The following is a 14,453-nucleotide window of genomic DNA, read 5'->3' on the forward strand; positions in this document are numbered from 1 at the left end:
ACATTGTTCTAAGTTAAAGAAGCTAGACACAAAAGCCTGCACACTGTATTATTCCATTTATGTGAAAATTCAGAAAAGGCAAAACTAAAGTGACAGCAAATGAGTGGTTGCCTGGGGTCAGGGGGAGGAGGAGTGCATACATTTGCACAACTGTACGTCTTCTAAACCTCATTGAGCTGGGTACTTAAAATGGGTGCATGTTTAGCCATGTAAATTAAACAACAATAAATTTTTTTTTTTTAAAAAACCCTGTAGTCCAAACACAATATCACTGGACATTAATGAAAATAAAATTTTGTAGTTATAAAGGTAAATATTTCAATGCTAATTAGTTTTGCCAAATGGGAAAAAATATTTGGCTCCCCTCTGAGTACAGGTGCTTTTTAATTTGATGGATCTCTCAATTAAAATTCCTTTAAGGTCAGATAAATAAATATGTACAGATAATTGGTTTAAACTGGACCCCAACTTTTGCTCTATTTGCTTTGGAAATTGTGATTCATGAAATATAAATACATGTGGAATTTCTTGAAAAAAAAGTTTACCTATGACAAGTGCCACAAAAAAAGTCCAGCATATGAGTGTTAGAAGGACCTGATAACAGGGGCATTTGACCTGGTCAGGGAGGTTGAGAGCTTCTCTGAGGAAGTGGCCCTTGAGTTCAGATGTGGGGAGGGGTAATCACTGACTATGCCCAGGAGGAAAGAAAGAAAGCATGTGGAAAGCATGTGCAAAGGCCCTGCCACAGAATGAAGCATAATGAACACAAGGATCTGAAACAAGGGCAGTGTGCAGAGCACTGAGAGAAGGAGGCCTGCTGGGGAGCAGGCAGAGGCCAGGCTGGGCAGGGCCTAGGCCATGTTAAGGATCTCCTTCATATTAGAATCAGATTTGCGTTTGAGATCACTCTGGCTGCAGTGTAGACAGATTGGAGGGGGCCAGAGGAGCAGCAGAGCAACCTGGTAGGTGGCTATGGCACTAGACTAGGCTTGAGGCAGTGATGGCTCGCACCAGGATGGGATGGAGTGAGAGAAGTCTACAGCTTTGAGAACCGCTTGGGGCAGTTAAGTTGGCTGGTGATGGAGTGCAAATGGGGACAAACTGGTGTCAAGAGTGAAACTTTAGGTTTCTGGCACATGCAATGAGATGGATTCTTTGAGACAAGAAACTTATTTATTCATTCAACAAACATTTGCTAGGTAACTATGATGTGTCAGACACCAAGCTAGGGATCTTTGAGAAGACCAAGACATAGACCAATGGGTCTAAGGGTGTACTGAGCTGGACCCCTGTTCCAGGCTGAGGTGGGATACACAAGAGGACATGGCCAATCCTATGGGGGCTTTATGGGGGGAATGGACCCCTAAGTTGGAGGGAATGGCTGGGGTGGGGAGATGGGAGGCTTTAAAAGTGAGGCTACGGGAAAAAGTCACAGTGTCTTGCCACTAGAAGTGTGGTCAGCAGTGTCGCAAAACTAGCGAGCTTGTTAGAATGGCAGTGACTCAGGCCCCACCCCTGAGAGGCTGAATCCGCATCTGCCTTTCCCCCAGCTCCACAGCTGACTCTTGTGCACATGAAAGTGTGAGCACTGGTCTCCTTAAGAATTCGAAGTCAGATGTCAGGCCCACCTGGTTTTACACCTGGCTGTGCATTTGGTGGCTGTGTGACAGTCTGGGGCAAGTTAATTAATCTTTCTAAGATTCTGCTTGTCTTCTGTATAATGGGAATACCACCACCACCAATCTCATAGGATTGCTCTGAGGACAAATGAGATTACGAAAATTGCCAAGCTTGGTATGTGGCACTGAGTAAGGGCTCATTAAAGTTTTAAAGTTTTCTAATCAGGAGAGTTTTAGAAAGATCACTGACAAGTGATCAATCTCTGATCAAGAGAATGAACAATCTCTCTCATCATAGAAGAAGTGCAAATTCTTTTACAATGAGTAGTCTTTTTCATATCCTTCCCAGATTAAGTGCTGGGGAAGATAAGAGGAAACTGGAACCTTCTAGCACTTGCTAATGTACTTATAAAGAGGGCCAGCCACTTGGATCAGCAGTCCTTCAGTACTCAAGAGAAACTGGGTAGCTGCATATTTCAACAGCTCGTGATTCCACTCCTGGACATAAACCGAAGGACGTCTCACCCAGCGCCCAACAGGATCCAAGAGGGTTGCTGCAGTTGTAGGCAATAGCAACATCCTGCGGCTAGAGCTGGGTTTGGTGACCAGGGACAGAAATCCTCTAATAGCAGTGATTTCAACAAGACAGAAGTTCCTCTTTCCCGTGAAAGCCCAAAGGTCAGTGGGGCTGGTAAGATGCTGCAGGGAGGCTGACACGCAGGCTCCTTCTCTCCGTGTCCTGCCCTGCGTGGCCTCCTTCCCCAGGGTCACCTCTTGTCAGTAAGGTTGCTCCATTTCCAGTCAGCAGCAGAAGAAAGCAAAGGCGAGGGACACACACCGCCCCCTTATGGACACATCCTGGAGGCCACATCCCTCTTCCCCCTGCACCCCATGAGCCTAAATTGGCACTTGGCTACACCTGGTGACAAGGAAGGCTGGGAGGTACTGTCTTCCTTCTCAAGTCTCTGTGCTTGGCTGAAAACCAGGGCTTCTATTACCCTGGAAGGAAGAAGAATGGATGCAAGGGGACAACTACTGGTCTCAGTCACAGGGGCCATAGTGGGGGTCCCACAAGGGCCGCAAAGATGGAAATCCTCAAGTATACACAAACTGAATGTATTATCTTTTATTCTGTTGTGACTGAATACATAATTTTAATATGTTCAAACTTTTTTTTTTTTTTGAGGAAGATTAGCCCTGAGCTAACTGCTGCCAATCCTCTTTTTGCTGAGGAAGGCTGGCCTTGAGCTAACATCCATGCCCATCTTCCTCTACTTTATATGTGGGATGCCTACCACAGCATGGCATGCCAAGCAGTGTCATGTCCGCACCCAGGATCCAAACTGGCGAATCCCGGGCTGCTGAAGCGGAACGTGAGCACTTAACCGCTGCACCACCAGGCCAGCCCCCTAATGTGTTCAAACTTATTAATGGACATAAAAGATCTGAAAAAAATGAGAGCTATACCATAACATGGATTATTTAAATGTTATAAAGGTTTATTATGTGTATTTTTCCCACATTACAAGTTCAAAGGAATGCCATATTTCAACAAAAAAATTTTTAGGAAGGTGATAAACTTTTGCCAAAATTATACCACGTATCAGTGGGAAATGGTTTTATTAGTAGACAGCACTGAGAAAACTGGCTCATTATAGGGTGAAAATAAAACTTGGATCTCATATACAAAGGTGAATTTCCAATAGTTTAAAATATTTAATATTTAGCAGCCAGTACAGCCTGGCATCCACCGATGAGAACAAATGTTTGACCATGCAGAAGAGATGCCAGCCAGTGCACATACCAGCTTGTACCGGCTGGACTTCAGCCCTATTTAGTGATCTATATGTGAAAGGGAAAACTAGTAAGCTAACAGAAGAAACTGTAAAACATCTTAACTACTTTTAAATAAGAAATCAAAACATAACAGATGATATGACAAAATAGTTAATTCATTTACATTAAAATTAAGAACTTCTGTTCAGTGAAGGACACCCCTAGATATACAAATACAAGTGCTATTCTTTATTTGCAACCACCCAGAGATACACAAGTGACTCTTGAAAATAAACAGAAAAAGACAGAAGGCTCCCATGAGAAAATAAGCAAAGAGAAATGAGCAGTGCACAGCAAGGGAAACCAGAAAGGCTACAGGTATATGAAAAATTCCCCAAATCGGATGAATGAATGTACATGAAAACACAGTGCCATTTTACACTCATCAGACTGCCAAAAATTAGGAAGTTGGGCAATGACGGGTGCTGGTGAGGATAAGGAGAAATGGGAAGCCTCAAGTGGGAAGGTCAGTGACCAAGCTAAACAAAACTTTGGTAGAACCAGAGAGAAATTAACCTGTCTGACCCGTAATCAAACCCATCTTAGGTACCTCTGCTGGAGAACTTTCCACACAAGCACGGAAGGGGACACATGAAAGGATGTTCGTTGTGGCCTTGTCTACGTGCTGAGGAGCTAGAGGCACCCAGGTGTCCAGCACGTAGCAAACATGAGTAAAATGCAGTTGACACCCACTGTGGAATACCAGAGAGCAGCTCAAAGCAATGAAGCAGGTGGAGAATGAGCAACACATGTTGAGTGAAAAAGGATACAACGCAAGATCTCTAGCACAAGGCCGCAGATATAAAAAGTATATTCACACATACAACACCGGGTTTTACAAGGATACATTCATATTCAAAGACATGTAATCACCACATTAGAATGGGTGCTTATGGGAGAGGATGGCATGAAGAAAGCAGAAAAAGTCATAAAACCAGAGAAGCCTTGAGTGGACTATAATCCTGAGATCCAAAACCAAAAGGCTCAGTGTGCTCAATTATGCCTTTAATAACATGTGTGCATCAGTAGGTGGTTATAAAGGGTCCTGGGAGGAGGAAGACAGCCAAGCCTGAGAATCCACTACAACCTTCAAAAGAGTAACCAACTGTCAGCCTCTGCGGAAGCTAACGTGTGTGTGAGTTTGATCCTTTATTTTTCTGCAAGCCAAGGAACCACACCTGTGTATGTGCTTCAAGCAAACTTCACTCCCAACCCCCAAATGACATTAAGGCCACTGCTGCTCCGAAACATGGTATAATCGCAGGCCTGGAATCCCATACTCAACACTTACTTATTTTAACTCACTCTTTAAATATGAGCAGTTTCATAAAATAGACATCTTCACGAAGGAAAGGGTGATGGTGGAGGTGAAAGGACGGGGGTGAGGGGTACATTCTCCACGTCCCAGGCGGCTGCAGAGCTCAGCACACGTGGATGAGCCACAGTGCACCCAGGGCAGCAACAACGACCACACAACCAACCAGCTAACTAACGGCTTCAAACCACGGTCAATGGGAAGGGGGTCAAAGAGCATTCCTTGATTTTGCTTCAGCTTAAAGAGAAGTTCTACCTCAGCTTCAGCTAGGCCTTATAGAGCCAAAAAGGGGCAGCTGTTCTCCCCAAGTGCAGGCTGGGCCTCCAAACAGGGAGTGGGGTTTCAGCCCCAGACCTCAATGAGGTCCCCGGATTCCATGCCCAGATCAGCCGGAAGCTCCTTGCCTGAAAGCTTTGTCCCATCAAAGAAGAAGGAGAGCTTGTGGCCGGAGAGTCCCATGGCCTCCTCGTAGCGGGACATGAGGGTCCTAAGAGGAGAATCCTGGATGGAGAGGACAAAATGGATGTAAGAATTTGAAAAGAGGGGCTGGGGAGAACTTGTAGGGATGGATAGAGGACTTGGGACAAGGAGGACAAGAGGACAAGTCAAGTCAGAGCCCAGGAGGGAAGGCAAGCAGATGAAGAAACCAGCACAGCTGGGTTCCTCTCTACGGAACGGGGCTCTGGAGCCCAAGGCTTAGGAGCGTGGGCTCTGGGTTAGGCAGGTTCTCCGAAACCTGGTCTTGTCACCTACCAATGGAGGCGTGTAGCACGATAAAGACAGCCCAGACTCCAGAGTGAGAATGCTCCCAGCTGGGGGCCAGATCTCCCACTGTACTGGATGTGACCTTAGGCAAGTGTCATGGGTTGATTATGTCCCCCAAAAAGATACCTGTGGTCCTAATTCCTAGTAAATGTGAATGTGACCTTATCTGGAAGTCGGGCCTTTGGAGATGCAATCAGGTTAAGATGAGGTGATACCTGATTAGGGTGGGTGCTAATGCAATTTGACTGGTGTCCTTGTAAGAGAAAACAGAGACACACAGGGAGAAGGTCGTGTGACAAAAGAGGCAGACTGGAGTGACAGCAGCTGCAAGCCAAGGAATGCCAAGGATTCCCAGCCACCACCATAAGCTTGGAAGAAGCAAGGAAGGATTTTACCCAGAGTCTCAGAAGGAGCATGACCCTGATTTCAGACTTCTAACCTCCTGAACTGTGAGAGAAATTGATCTGAGTCACCCAGTGTGTGGCATGCTGTTCCAGTAGCCCAAGGAAACTAATTCAGCAAGTGACTCCACCTCCCTAGACCTCGGCTTCCTTGTTTGTTAAATGAGGGTAACGACAGAGCGTTCCCATGTAAGGTTATTGTGAAATTCAAGAATACCTTGCATGTGAAGTAATCATCCTTAGCACAGGGACTGTCACTTAGAAGGGTGGCTTTAACTGTTATTTTGATGGGTTTTATTGGTTACTGCCCAAGGGTCCTTTGCACTTTAACTGGAAGGAGGAGTTAGGAGACTAGAGCAGAGGTTCCCAGCAGAAGGGGAGGGAAGAATCATGGGCTTCCCACTATCAGGATGGGCAGGAACCCAAGACCACGGAGGGGACTGTCCCCACCGAGTCAGGATTAGGAGGAGTCCATCCTCCATTAACTGACAAGAGAGATGGCGGAGAACAGGCTGAGGGGCCTGGAGAGCCATCCCTCCCACTCACTCGAGACAGCGAGACTTCCAGCATCTGATGTTTCTCCTTCCCCTGCACCCGCAGCTGGAGCATCTGGGACGTCTCTGCAGCCTCTGGAGAACTTGCTAGCACCACACAGTCTATGGGAGGCAGAATCAGGAAGCCAGGCCTGAGTGGCAGTTGGAAGCAGGGCCCCTCCAGGCCTTTCCCCTTAGCCCTCCCTGGGGCAAAGCCTCCTCGAGGCTCCGCCTCCCTGCCTTCCTCTCACCAATGATGTCAGCCACTCCAAGCTTTAGGGTCCTGGGGGTAGCAGTAGGGGACAGCTCTGTCTCTCCGAAGAGCAAGAGGATCCTGCTTGGGGACACCCCGAGATGGGCAGCCATGTGGTCCACCACACTCTGTAGGGGCTCCGACTGGGGAGGGGGACAAGAAGCAAAGGAGGCCTTCCTGCCTTGCTGTGCCCACCCCACTCCACCCCCAACCCAAGTTTCTGGCCTTTGCTACTCGCTGAGCTTCTCAGCTGTGAGTGTCATCCTATTTACCTGGCAAAGTACAGAATAAAATCATGTCAATACAAGGTTCAGGAAAGTAACACAAAAAAATGAAACAGGGGCCGGCCCCATGGCCGAGTGGTTAAGTTTGCGCTCTCTGCTTCAGCAGCCCAGGGTTTTGCCAGTTCGGATCCTGGGCGCAGACATGGCACCACTTGTCAGGCCATGTTGAAGCAGAATCCCACATGCCACAACTAGAAAGACCCACAAGTAAAATATACAACTATGTACTGGGGGGAGGATTTGGGGAGAAAAAGCAAAAAAAAAAAAAGACATGAAGCAGCCACGGGACAGAAGAAAAAAAGGGAGTGGTGGGGACTGCGGCAAACTGGAGCTCATATGCCCCATCTAAACAGGCCAGCTGTTCTGCAGCTCCAGTGGATTGGCACCACGTGGGAATCCGGGCCAGTGTGACTACACCTTCGTATTTAAGAGAGGCCAGACATCAGGACCTTTGTATGAAATTACCCATTGCAAAGCTTGGCAATGAACTCATACATTTTAAAAGCACTGTATGGGGCAAGAGAAGAAGATGAACTAAAAAAAAGAAGATGCACACAACCAGAGGCACATGCAACTATGTACTGGGGGCCTTGGGGAGAAGAAGAAGAAGGAAAAAAAAAAAGAAGATGCACTGTTGATAAGACCATGAGCTGCCAGTTTGCAACCTCTGGCTTAGTTGCTTGCCCAGTGTATGGTTACCACTCAATAAATGGTCATTTCTGTTATCATTCTTGTTCTGGAATCGGGGTCATCCCTCCAAAAATGGTAGTCTGTACCAGGAAGGTGGGGGAGCTCAGAATGACTGAGGGACATGTGTGTGTCTAATCCAGTAAGGGCAAGCGCAAGAGGGCAGTGCACAGTCCAAGGGAAGGAAGGAGGGAGGGACGTGCCCTGGAGAGGGGCTGCCAAGCGAAGCTTCTTAGGATGCTTCCACGGAGGCTTGAAGAATAGGCGGGAAGATTGCCAGAAAGAGAGGGGAGAGTGAAGAAAAGACAATTCAGACAAGGGGGACAGTCAGAGCAAAGGCACAGAGGCCTGTAAAGCCTGGCAGCTCCAGAGAGCAGAATGGGCAAAGGAAGGCACAGTCCCCTCTGCCGGCACACCACTGTCTCACTCAGGCAGCTCCTGGGGCCCTTCTCCCACAGGCCCTTCAGGCACTCACCATCCTGACGGGCAATCTGACCAGGTCAGCCCGGCACCGGATTTTGAGCGGGAGGAGTCGGGGGCTCTCTGGGAGAATGGGCCCCTCCACTAGGACCACCTCGTCCTCTTGGCTCAGGTGGTCCTGGCCCTGGCACTGCTTGGGACTCAGGCAGGAGCGGAGATCTTGGAGGCGCTTGTTCACCTCCCTTCAGTGCAGAAAGGACTTTGGGTCAGCCAGGGTTGGCCACTCCACCCAAGTGCCCCACTCCACCCAATCAGAGCCCCCCTGCCCTTGGCACCTTAACTTCTGGAGTGCCTGAGTGTGCTTTCTGCTTTTGGTCCTTGGCAGAGGTGGGGGCAAAGGAGAGGTATCCTGAGCCCTGCAGAGAGAAGAGACTGGTGGGATGGAGGAAGAGAAGAAACTCCAGGCCCCACCTTTCCTCATGGGCTCTGGACCCCTGGGAACCAAAATGGAGAATCAAGAGGGAGCATGTTCTAGTGACATCTACCTTACTGGAAGACAGGGGGAGGTAAGGACAGGGAAAACCTGAGTCATCATTTTTATATTTATGTGACCCAAATATCAGGGAGGGAAATGCCTAACTTTTAAGGTAAGTCAGTCACTTTCCAGGTGAATGTCTGATAACATCCAGCAGACACTGAGCACTCACCACCTGCCCAGGGTTAACTCTTAATTGACTCAAAAACTCTCGGACACAGCCCCCATCTTCAGAACAGGAAAATGAAGCACAGAGAGGATAGGTAAGAGGCAGGTGGCCGGCTCTGAGCCACAAGGGCTATCTCCAGGGCTGCACCCTTCACCCCTGCATTATTACCGTCTCAGACGCAGGGACGAAACACTCCACTCCAAGGGGTGGTCCTGAAGGGTCTGCTGTCATCCTCTGATGTAGGCCACCTCCTCTCCCCAGAGCTGCATTCTTCACCTTGGCCTCAAGACTCCTTCCGTCCCTTCTCCTTACCCTTTCAAGACCCATCCAAGGGTCCTGCCTGCCTCAGCCTAACACTCCAAGTCCCCTTCTGCTCCCAGGGCCCCAGTGCCTCCGCCTCACTCACAGCAACTCCTTCTTTTTCTTTTCTTCTTCATTCTTATTCCTCAGCTTCTTCTTCCAAGGAGAATCTGGAAATGGGGGATCTTCAGCATGCGAACTGCTAGAATCTGCCATATCCGCCTCTGGGGACAGAGGAAGAGAAAGTGGAAAGAGGGGGGCCAAGAGAGGGGAGCAGGAGGCCGAGAAGACATAAGTCACGGGCTTCAGAAGGTCCTGAGAAAGGAGGAGACTGCAGGGCCCCCAGACACACACAGGACCACACAATAACACTGGGGAAGTGCTCAACAGGCATGAGTCAAAAGAGAAATGCCTAACTCAGAGAAAGGACGAGCTGGAATCGGACAGAACCAGAGAGTGTCTGAGCCTCGAGCTAAGGCATGAGACAGTGCAGTGAGGGTGGACAACTGGAAAGTGGCCTGCAGGGCTCATTTCACTTTTCTGATTACATGCACCCCATAAATAAAAAATACTGAGCACACAACCTGGGAAACATGTATTTACATACATACTACTATAGAGTAAATAAAACACACGTACTACTTACTATACATGGACATACAATTATGTATGTTATGAAACATACATTAAAACAGATGTTGTCAAAGGATGATTTTTTTTTAATTTTTTTTAAATGTTTCTATTTTCTTTCTATACTCAATTAGGTGGGCACAGACAGACTATGTGAGTCTAGCAGGAAAGGGGTATAGGGAGGTAACGAGGTAAACAGAGAAATACAGTCCTCTAAGCCCATGTTTCTCAAATTTCATCCATGTGAGTGTCATTATCACATTTTTCCATATCTGTGTTATTTGTTTAACATCTTTCTTTAAATCATTCATTTAAACTTAAATTTCTTATAAAAGGAAAAGAAGTATTATTCTAGAACACAGAAGCTCTTTCCCATTTGCTTGCCACCAATAAAAGATTGTCATGAACCATAAAAATAAATACCGTGAGAACAAAACAATGGCAATTAATCCTAGATCAGCGGGTCTCAACCAGAGGTAATTCTGCCTCCCAGGGGACATGTGGCAATGTCTGGAGACTATTTTGGCTGTCACAATGAGGCGGGGAGGGGATTGGGCCATGATACTGGCTTCTAGCAGGTAGCAGTCAGGATGCTGCTGAACATCCCACAATGCACAAGACAGCCCCACACAACTAAGAAGTGTCCAGTCCAAAAGTCAATGGTGCTGAAGGTGAGAAATCTTGTCCTACTTAAATATGGCAGCTGCCAGAGGCCTGAGATTCTGCATTTCTGACACGTTCCCAGAGGGTACCCAACACTACTGAGCGCACATTTTGAGAAGCAAGGACAGAGGTACCTTTTATATACCATTTGTCCGTACCACGTACTGTCCTAAACCACATACAAAGCCCATGAGAGGGCTCTCTATATATTCTCTTTAATTAATTCTCACCAAAATCCTTTGACATAAGTCCACTATTATCCTCAAGTTCCTGATGAGGAATTTGAAGCGTTATGAGATTAACTTGCCCAAGGTCACATAGCGAAGCGACTAAGGGGTAGAGCTGGGATTCAAACCCAGGCCAGCTGGTTCCTAAATCAGCTCTTAATCACCCTACCATACTCTCTCATGGTACAGAAGTCTTGCTCCAAGGTCTGCATTTGCCTACTGGATTACTTCCTTATTAGACTTGATTTTCATTCACTGTCCTTGAGCGGTTTGCAAAAAGCACATCACTAGGGGAGGATAAAAGCTAGGCAGCCCTGCTAAGATGCAAAGAATGTCCTGCTGACTCCAGAGTGTTCCCAAGGAACTTGCTGCAGATGTAACAAGATGTTACAGATTCTCGACACCTCCCCCTCCCCTACCCCCAGGATTACAGAAGCAGAATCTCTGGGGATGGTGCCTGGAAATCTGTACATCAGCACACTCTTATGCTTATAATTTGGGAGATGTGTGGTTCAACAGCACTTCCTGTGCCTTCTGGTTAAAAATCCAGCTCCTTTCAGGCCTGGAGCTTTTTTCTGACTAGGAAGCCGGAGTCACCTCTCCCATACCCTTCCCCTGAGCCTCAGGAAACAAACTAACTGCAGAGATGTCAACGCCAGGAAGTCTCCTCGGATAGGCCAGCGCTGGGATGGGCACCTCTTCCTGGAAGCCCTCCCTTACCTTCCTCAGCCCCTGGGGGACAGAGTTTTAGGAGGTGATCTGGAATGAGGTGGAGGCTGCTCTTCACCTGTAATGACAAAAGTGGATCAGTCCTAAATCCTCCCTCCACTGAAAGGGAAAATGGGATGATTCTTCCCTCACACCCAGGCCTCCTCCAGCTCCCAAGTCCTGCCTAAGGATACAGACACCACAGACCTCTCCTAGGGACTCAGGAGTCCAGCTTCCCCAGGATCCAAAATCGGACTATCCTTACTCCTACATCGCCTTTCCCTAAGGCACTCTGAGGATGCTAGTTTAGTTCTTTTCACTAGGTTGCTAGCCATCTCACTATCTTAGAATCCTAGGAAATCCCAGTCCCCCAGCTCACTCTACCACCTGGGGACCCCAGTCCTCTCTGAACTTCCATAGACTCCAGGCCCCAATACCTTAGCTTGCTGGATTCTTAGCAATGGGCCACAACATCAAAACCCAACATGCCCCAAACCCCAATGCTAGGTCCTCCCAGCCCCTTAGCCCCTCTATGCCTCCGACACTCCAGCTCCTGGGAATCCCAAACTTCAAACCTCTTCATCTCCCCAGTCTGCAGAAACTCCAGGAACCCTGCATCTCTCTCCCTCCAAGGCCCTAGCCCCTGCTTCCGTTTAGTCCCGCAAGACCACCCTCCGAACTCTACCCTCAGCACTCCCTAAACCCAGCCCTTCCGCGCTCGCCCTCCCGGGAACGCGGCTGCACCTTTCCGGAGTACACTGGAACTACCGGTGCCTCCCCAGGATCCAGCAGTAGCCGCCGCCGCCGCCTGACCGGGGCCCGCGGGGCTCCAGCCGGCTGTGCGCCAGCCCCTTCGCTGTCACTGTCGCTGTCGTCCCGGGGCGCGGCCGGCACGGGGGGCTCCGAGAGCGGGGACTCCACCGGGTCCGCAGCGCTGGACGCCGTTGCGACCTCCAGAACATCCTCATCGCTGTCGCTGACCAAGTCCACAAGCACCGAGTCCAGGGTGCGCCGGGCTGGAGACCGCGGGGCGCGAGGACGCCGGCCCCGGCCGCCGCAGGATCCCCGAGCCCTTCGACTGCCGCCCCGGGACCCCCGGCCCCGTTTCCTCACCGGCTCCGCCATGGCACACCAACGGCCACCACAGTGGCCCGCCCCCAGACAATTCGCCCGGCCCCCTCCAGCGACTTCCGCTCTTCATTGGGCAAACCGCCCGTTAGTCAGCACGTGTCCCCGCCCACACTCTCTGGATCCGCCTCCTGCCTTTTCACTGGTCGCGGCATCTGCCAATCACGCATCTACCACTGAAACCAAGGCGCCAAAGATTCCAATCAGCCTCGGCGCAATGAGCGTAGGTTTCGATTCGGCCCGGCTCCCCCATTGGCCAAGCTGCTTCTCTTCCTGATCAGCCTTCTTCCAGGCCCGCCCACTAAAGAGAGCCGTTTGCCTGGTTGGTGGAGGAGCGGGGGATCCTGGGAATTGTAGTCCTCAAGCGGTCGGCTATAGAGGAGGAGGCAGGAGGATTGGGGATTGCTTTTTAGAAACCAGGGAATTAGGCCTCAGACCTCCTGGGTATCCCCCTTATTGTTTCCTCCAATCATGTTGTGAGCTGAGTATTTCCACTGAACGCCACCCCCCCTCACACACGCCCCTCCTCACGTGCAAAATCCTCACAGTACACACCCCAGACCAACACTTCAACACTACCCAACTCTCCGAATTACCTCCAACAGCATACATACCCCCCTCACAGCAGACGTCCCGACAGACACACTTCACCACAATGTCAACACAACATACACCTAAGCACTACAACACCTCACAAACAACACCTGGAAGGGCAAATACAAATGAAAAACAAGAGGCTTAATTCTCCCTGCTGAAAATAAGGGACGTGACTTCTCCCTGCTCTCCTTTCTTTCAGACTGTCTTTCGCGGTCCTTTTCAAATGTGTGTAAAGCTTTATAATGGCTAAATCTGCCTCTTGCCAGTCTCATAACCCAGGAACTCTGGGACCTTGTAGCCATCTTTTTGAAATGCAAACATCAAGGGAGATAGCTGCCAATTTCCCAGTTCCTGGGGGAGAACAACAGCCTAACTTTGGTGGGGGTCTTGCTGCTGACAAGAGATTCTCACATACTGAAGTATATGGGGTAACTATTCGGGTTCAAAACTTATTTGGCTTGAGGGGCCAGCCCTGTGCCCAAGTGGTTAAGTTTGCGCGCTCCGCTTCGGTGGCCCAGGGTTTCGCTGGTTTGGATCCCGGGCGCAGGAATGGCACCGCTCATCAGGCCATGTTGAGGCAGCATCCCATACGCCACAACTAGAAGGACCCACAACTAGAATACACAACTATGCACCGGGGGGATTTGGGGAGAAAAAGCAGAAAGGAAAAAAAAAGAAGATTGGCAACAGTTGTTAGCTCAGGTGCCAATCTTTAAAAAAAAAAAAAAACTTATTTGGCTTGAACTAAAAACCCTGACTTATGGCCTATCAAACATACATTGTACATCTGCTTAACCATTAAAGTAAAGGATGCACTCTCTTAAGATAAGAATGCATACTTCCCCTCCTACGGCTGTTGGTAATGCCAGGATTAGTCCCTTCCTGACATGTCCGTCATGTTGACCTGCTAATTTGCAACTGGACACCTCTTCGAAATTTTTATGAAAATGTATGCTGGGTGTGTTTAATGTATGTTCTTTGTTCTAAAAAGATATAAGACTGTACTGAAACCCACACTTCTCCGGAAAGCCTTCGACGGCCTGCCTGGGTTATAATCCTCACTCTGGCTCATAATAAACTCACCCCAATTCTGATTTGTAGGTTGGTTATAGCTTATCTGCGTCAACAATGCAAAATACAAAACTACCTCCTGTCATAAAGAAAGTGAGAAGTTTGTTTCTCCCCAGATAAAAGTCAGTTACCATGATATGACAAAGCTGGGATGAACTATGCGTGACCAAAGGTGTTGTCAAGTCCTCTTACTTGAGGCCTAGTTATTGTTTTTCTTGAAAACAAGACACGGGTTTTGAAAATTTATCTTGAAAACAGGATAAGTGGTCGTACTTGCTTGGCTGTATGAAAAGCTGAGATTTCCTTCTGCCT

General features: G+C 48.7%; 1 protein-coding gene across 1 annotated transcript; it reads right to left on the minus strand.

The window, feature by feature from the left end:
• Positions 1–3,093: 3,093 nt before the first annotated feature.
• NFATC2IP (nuclear factor of activated T cells 2 interacting protein) lies at positions 3,094–12,508 on the minus strand. Its single transcript, XM_046667826.1, has 8 exons — positions 12,090–12,508; positions 11,358–11,424; positions 9,224–9,341; positions 8,449–8,529; positions 8,169–8,355; positions 6,721–6,865; positions 6,483–6,592; positions 3,094–5,271 (listed from the first exon to the last, which is right to left on the minus strand). The coding sequence occupies exons 1-8, from the start codon at positions 12,468–12,470 to the stop codon at positions 5,113–5,115; spliced, it is 1,248 nt and encodes a 415-aa protein (XP_046523782.1). The 5' UTR covers positions 12,471–12,508; the 3' UTR covers positions 3,094–5,112.
• Positions 12,509–14,453: the final 1,945 nt, after the last annotated feature.

This window comes from Equus quagga, chromosome 7, assembly GCF_021613505.1.
Source record: "Equus quagga isolate Etosha38 chromosome 7, UCLA_HA_Equagga_1.0, whole genome shotgun sequence".
Taxonomy (NCBI): domain Eukaryota; kingdom Metazoa; phylum Chordata; class Mammalia; order Perissodactyla; family Equidae; genus Equus; species Equus quagga.

Coding starts and splice junctions, on each gene's coding strand:
- NFATC2IP (XM_046667826.1), bottom strand. CDS start 12,470: ATGGCGGAGCCGGTGAGGAAACGGGGCCGGGGGTCCCGGGGCGGCAGT. Junction 8,530..9,223: donor AAGAAAAAGAAGGAGTTGCT/GTGAGTGAGGCG, acceptor TTCTCTCTGCAG/GGCTCAGGATACCTCTCCTT. Junction 6,593..6,720: donor TGGAGTGGCTGACATCATTG/GTGAGAGGAAGG, acceptor TGCCTCCCATAG/ACTGTGTGGTGCTAGCAAGT.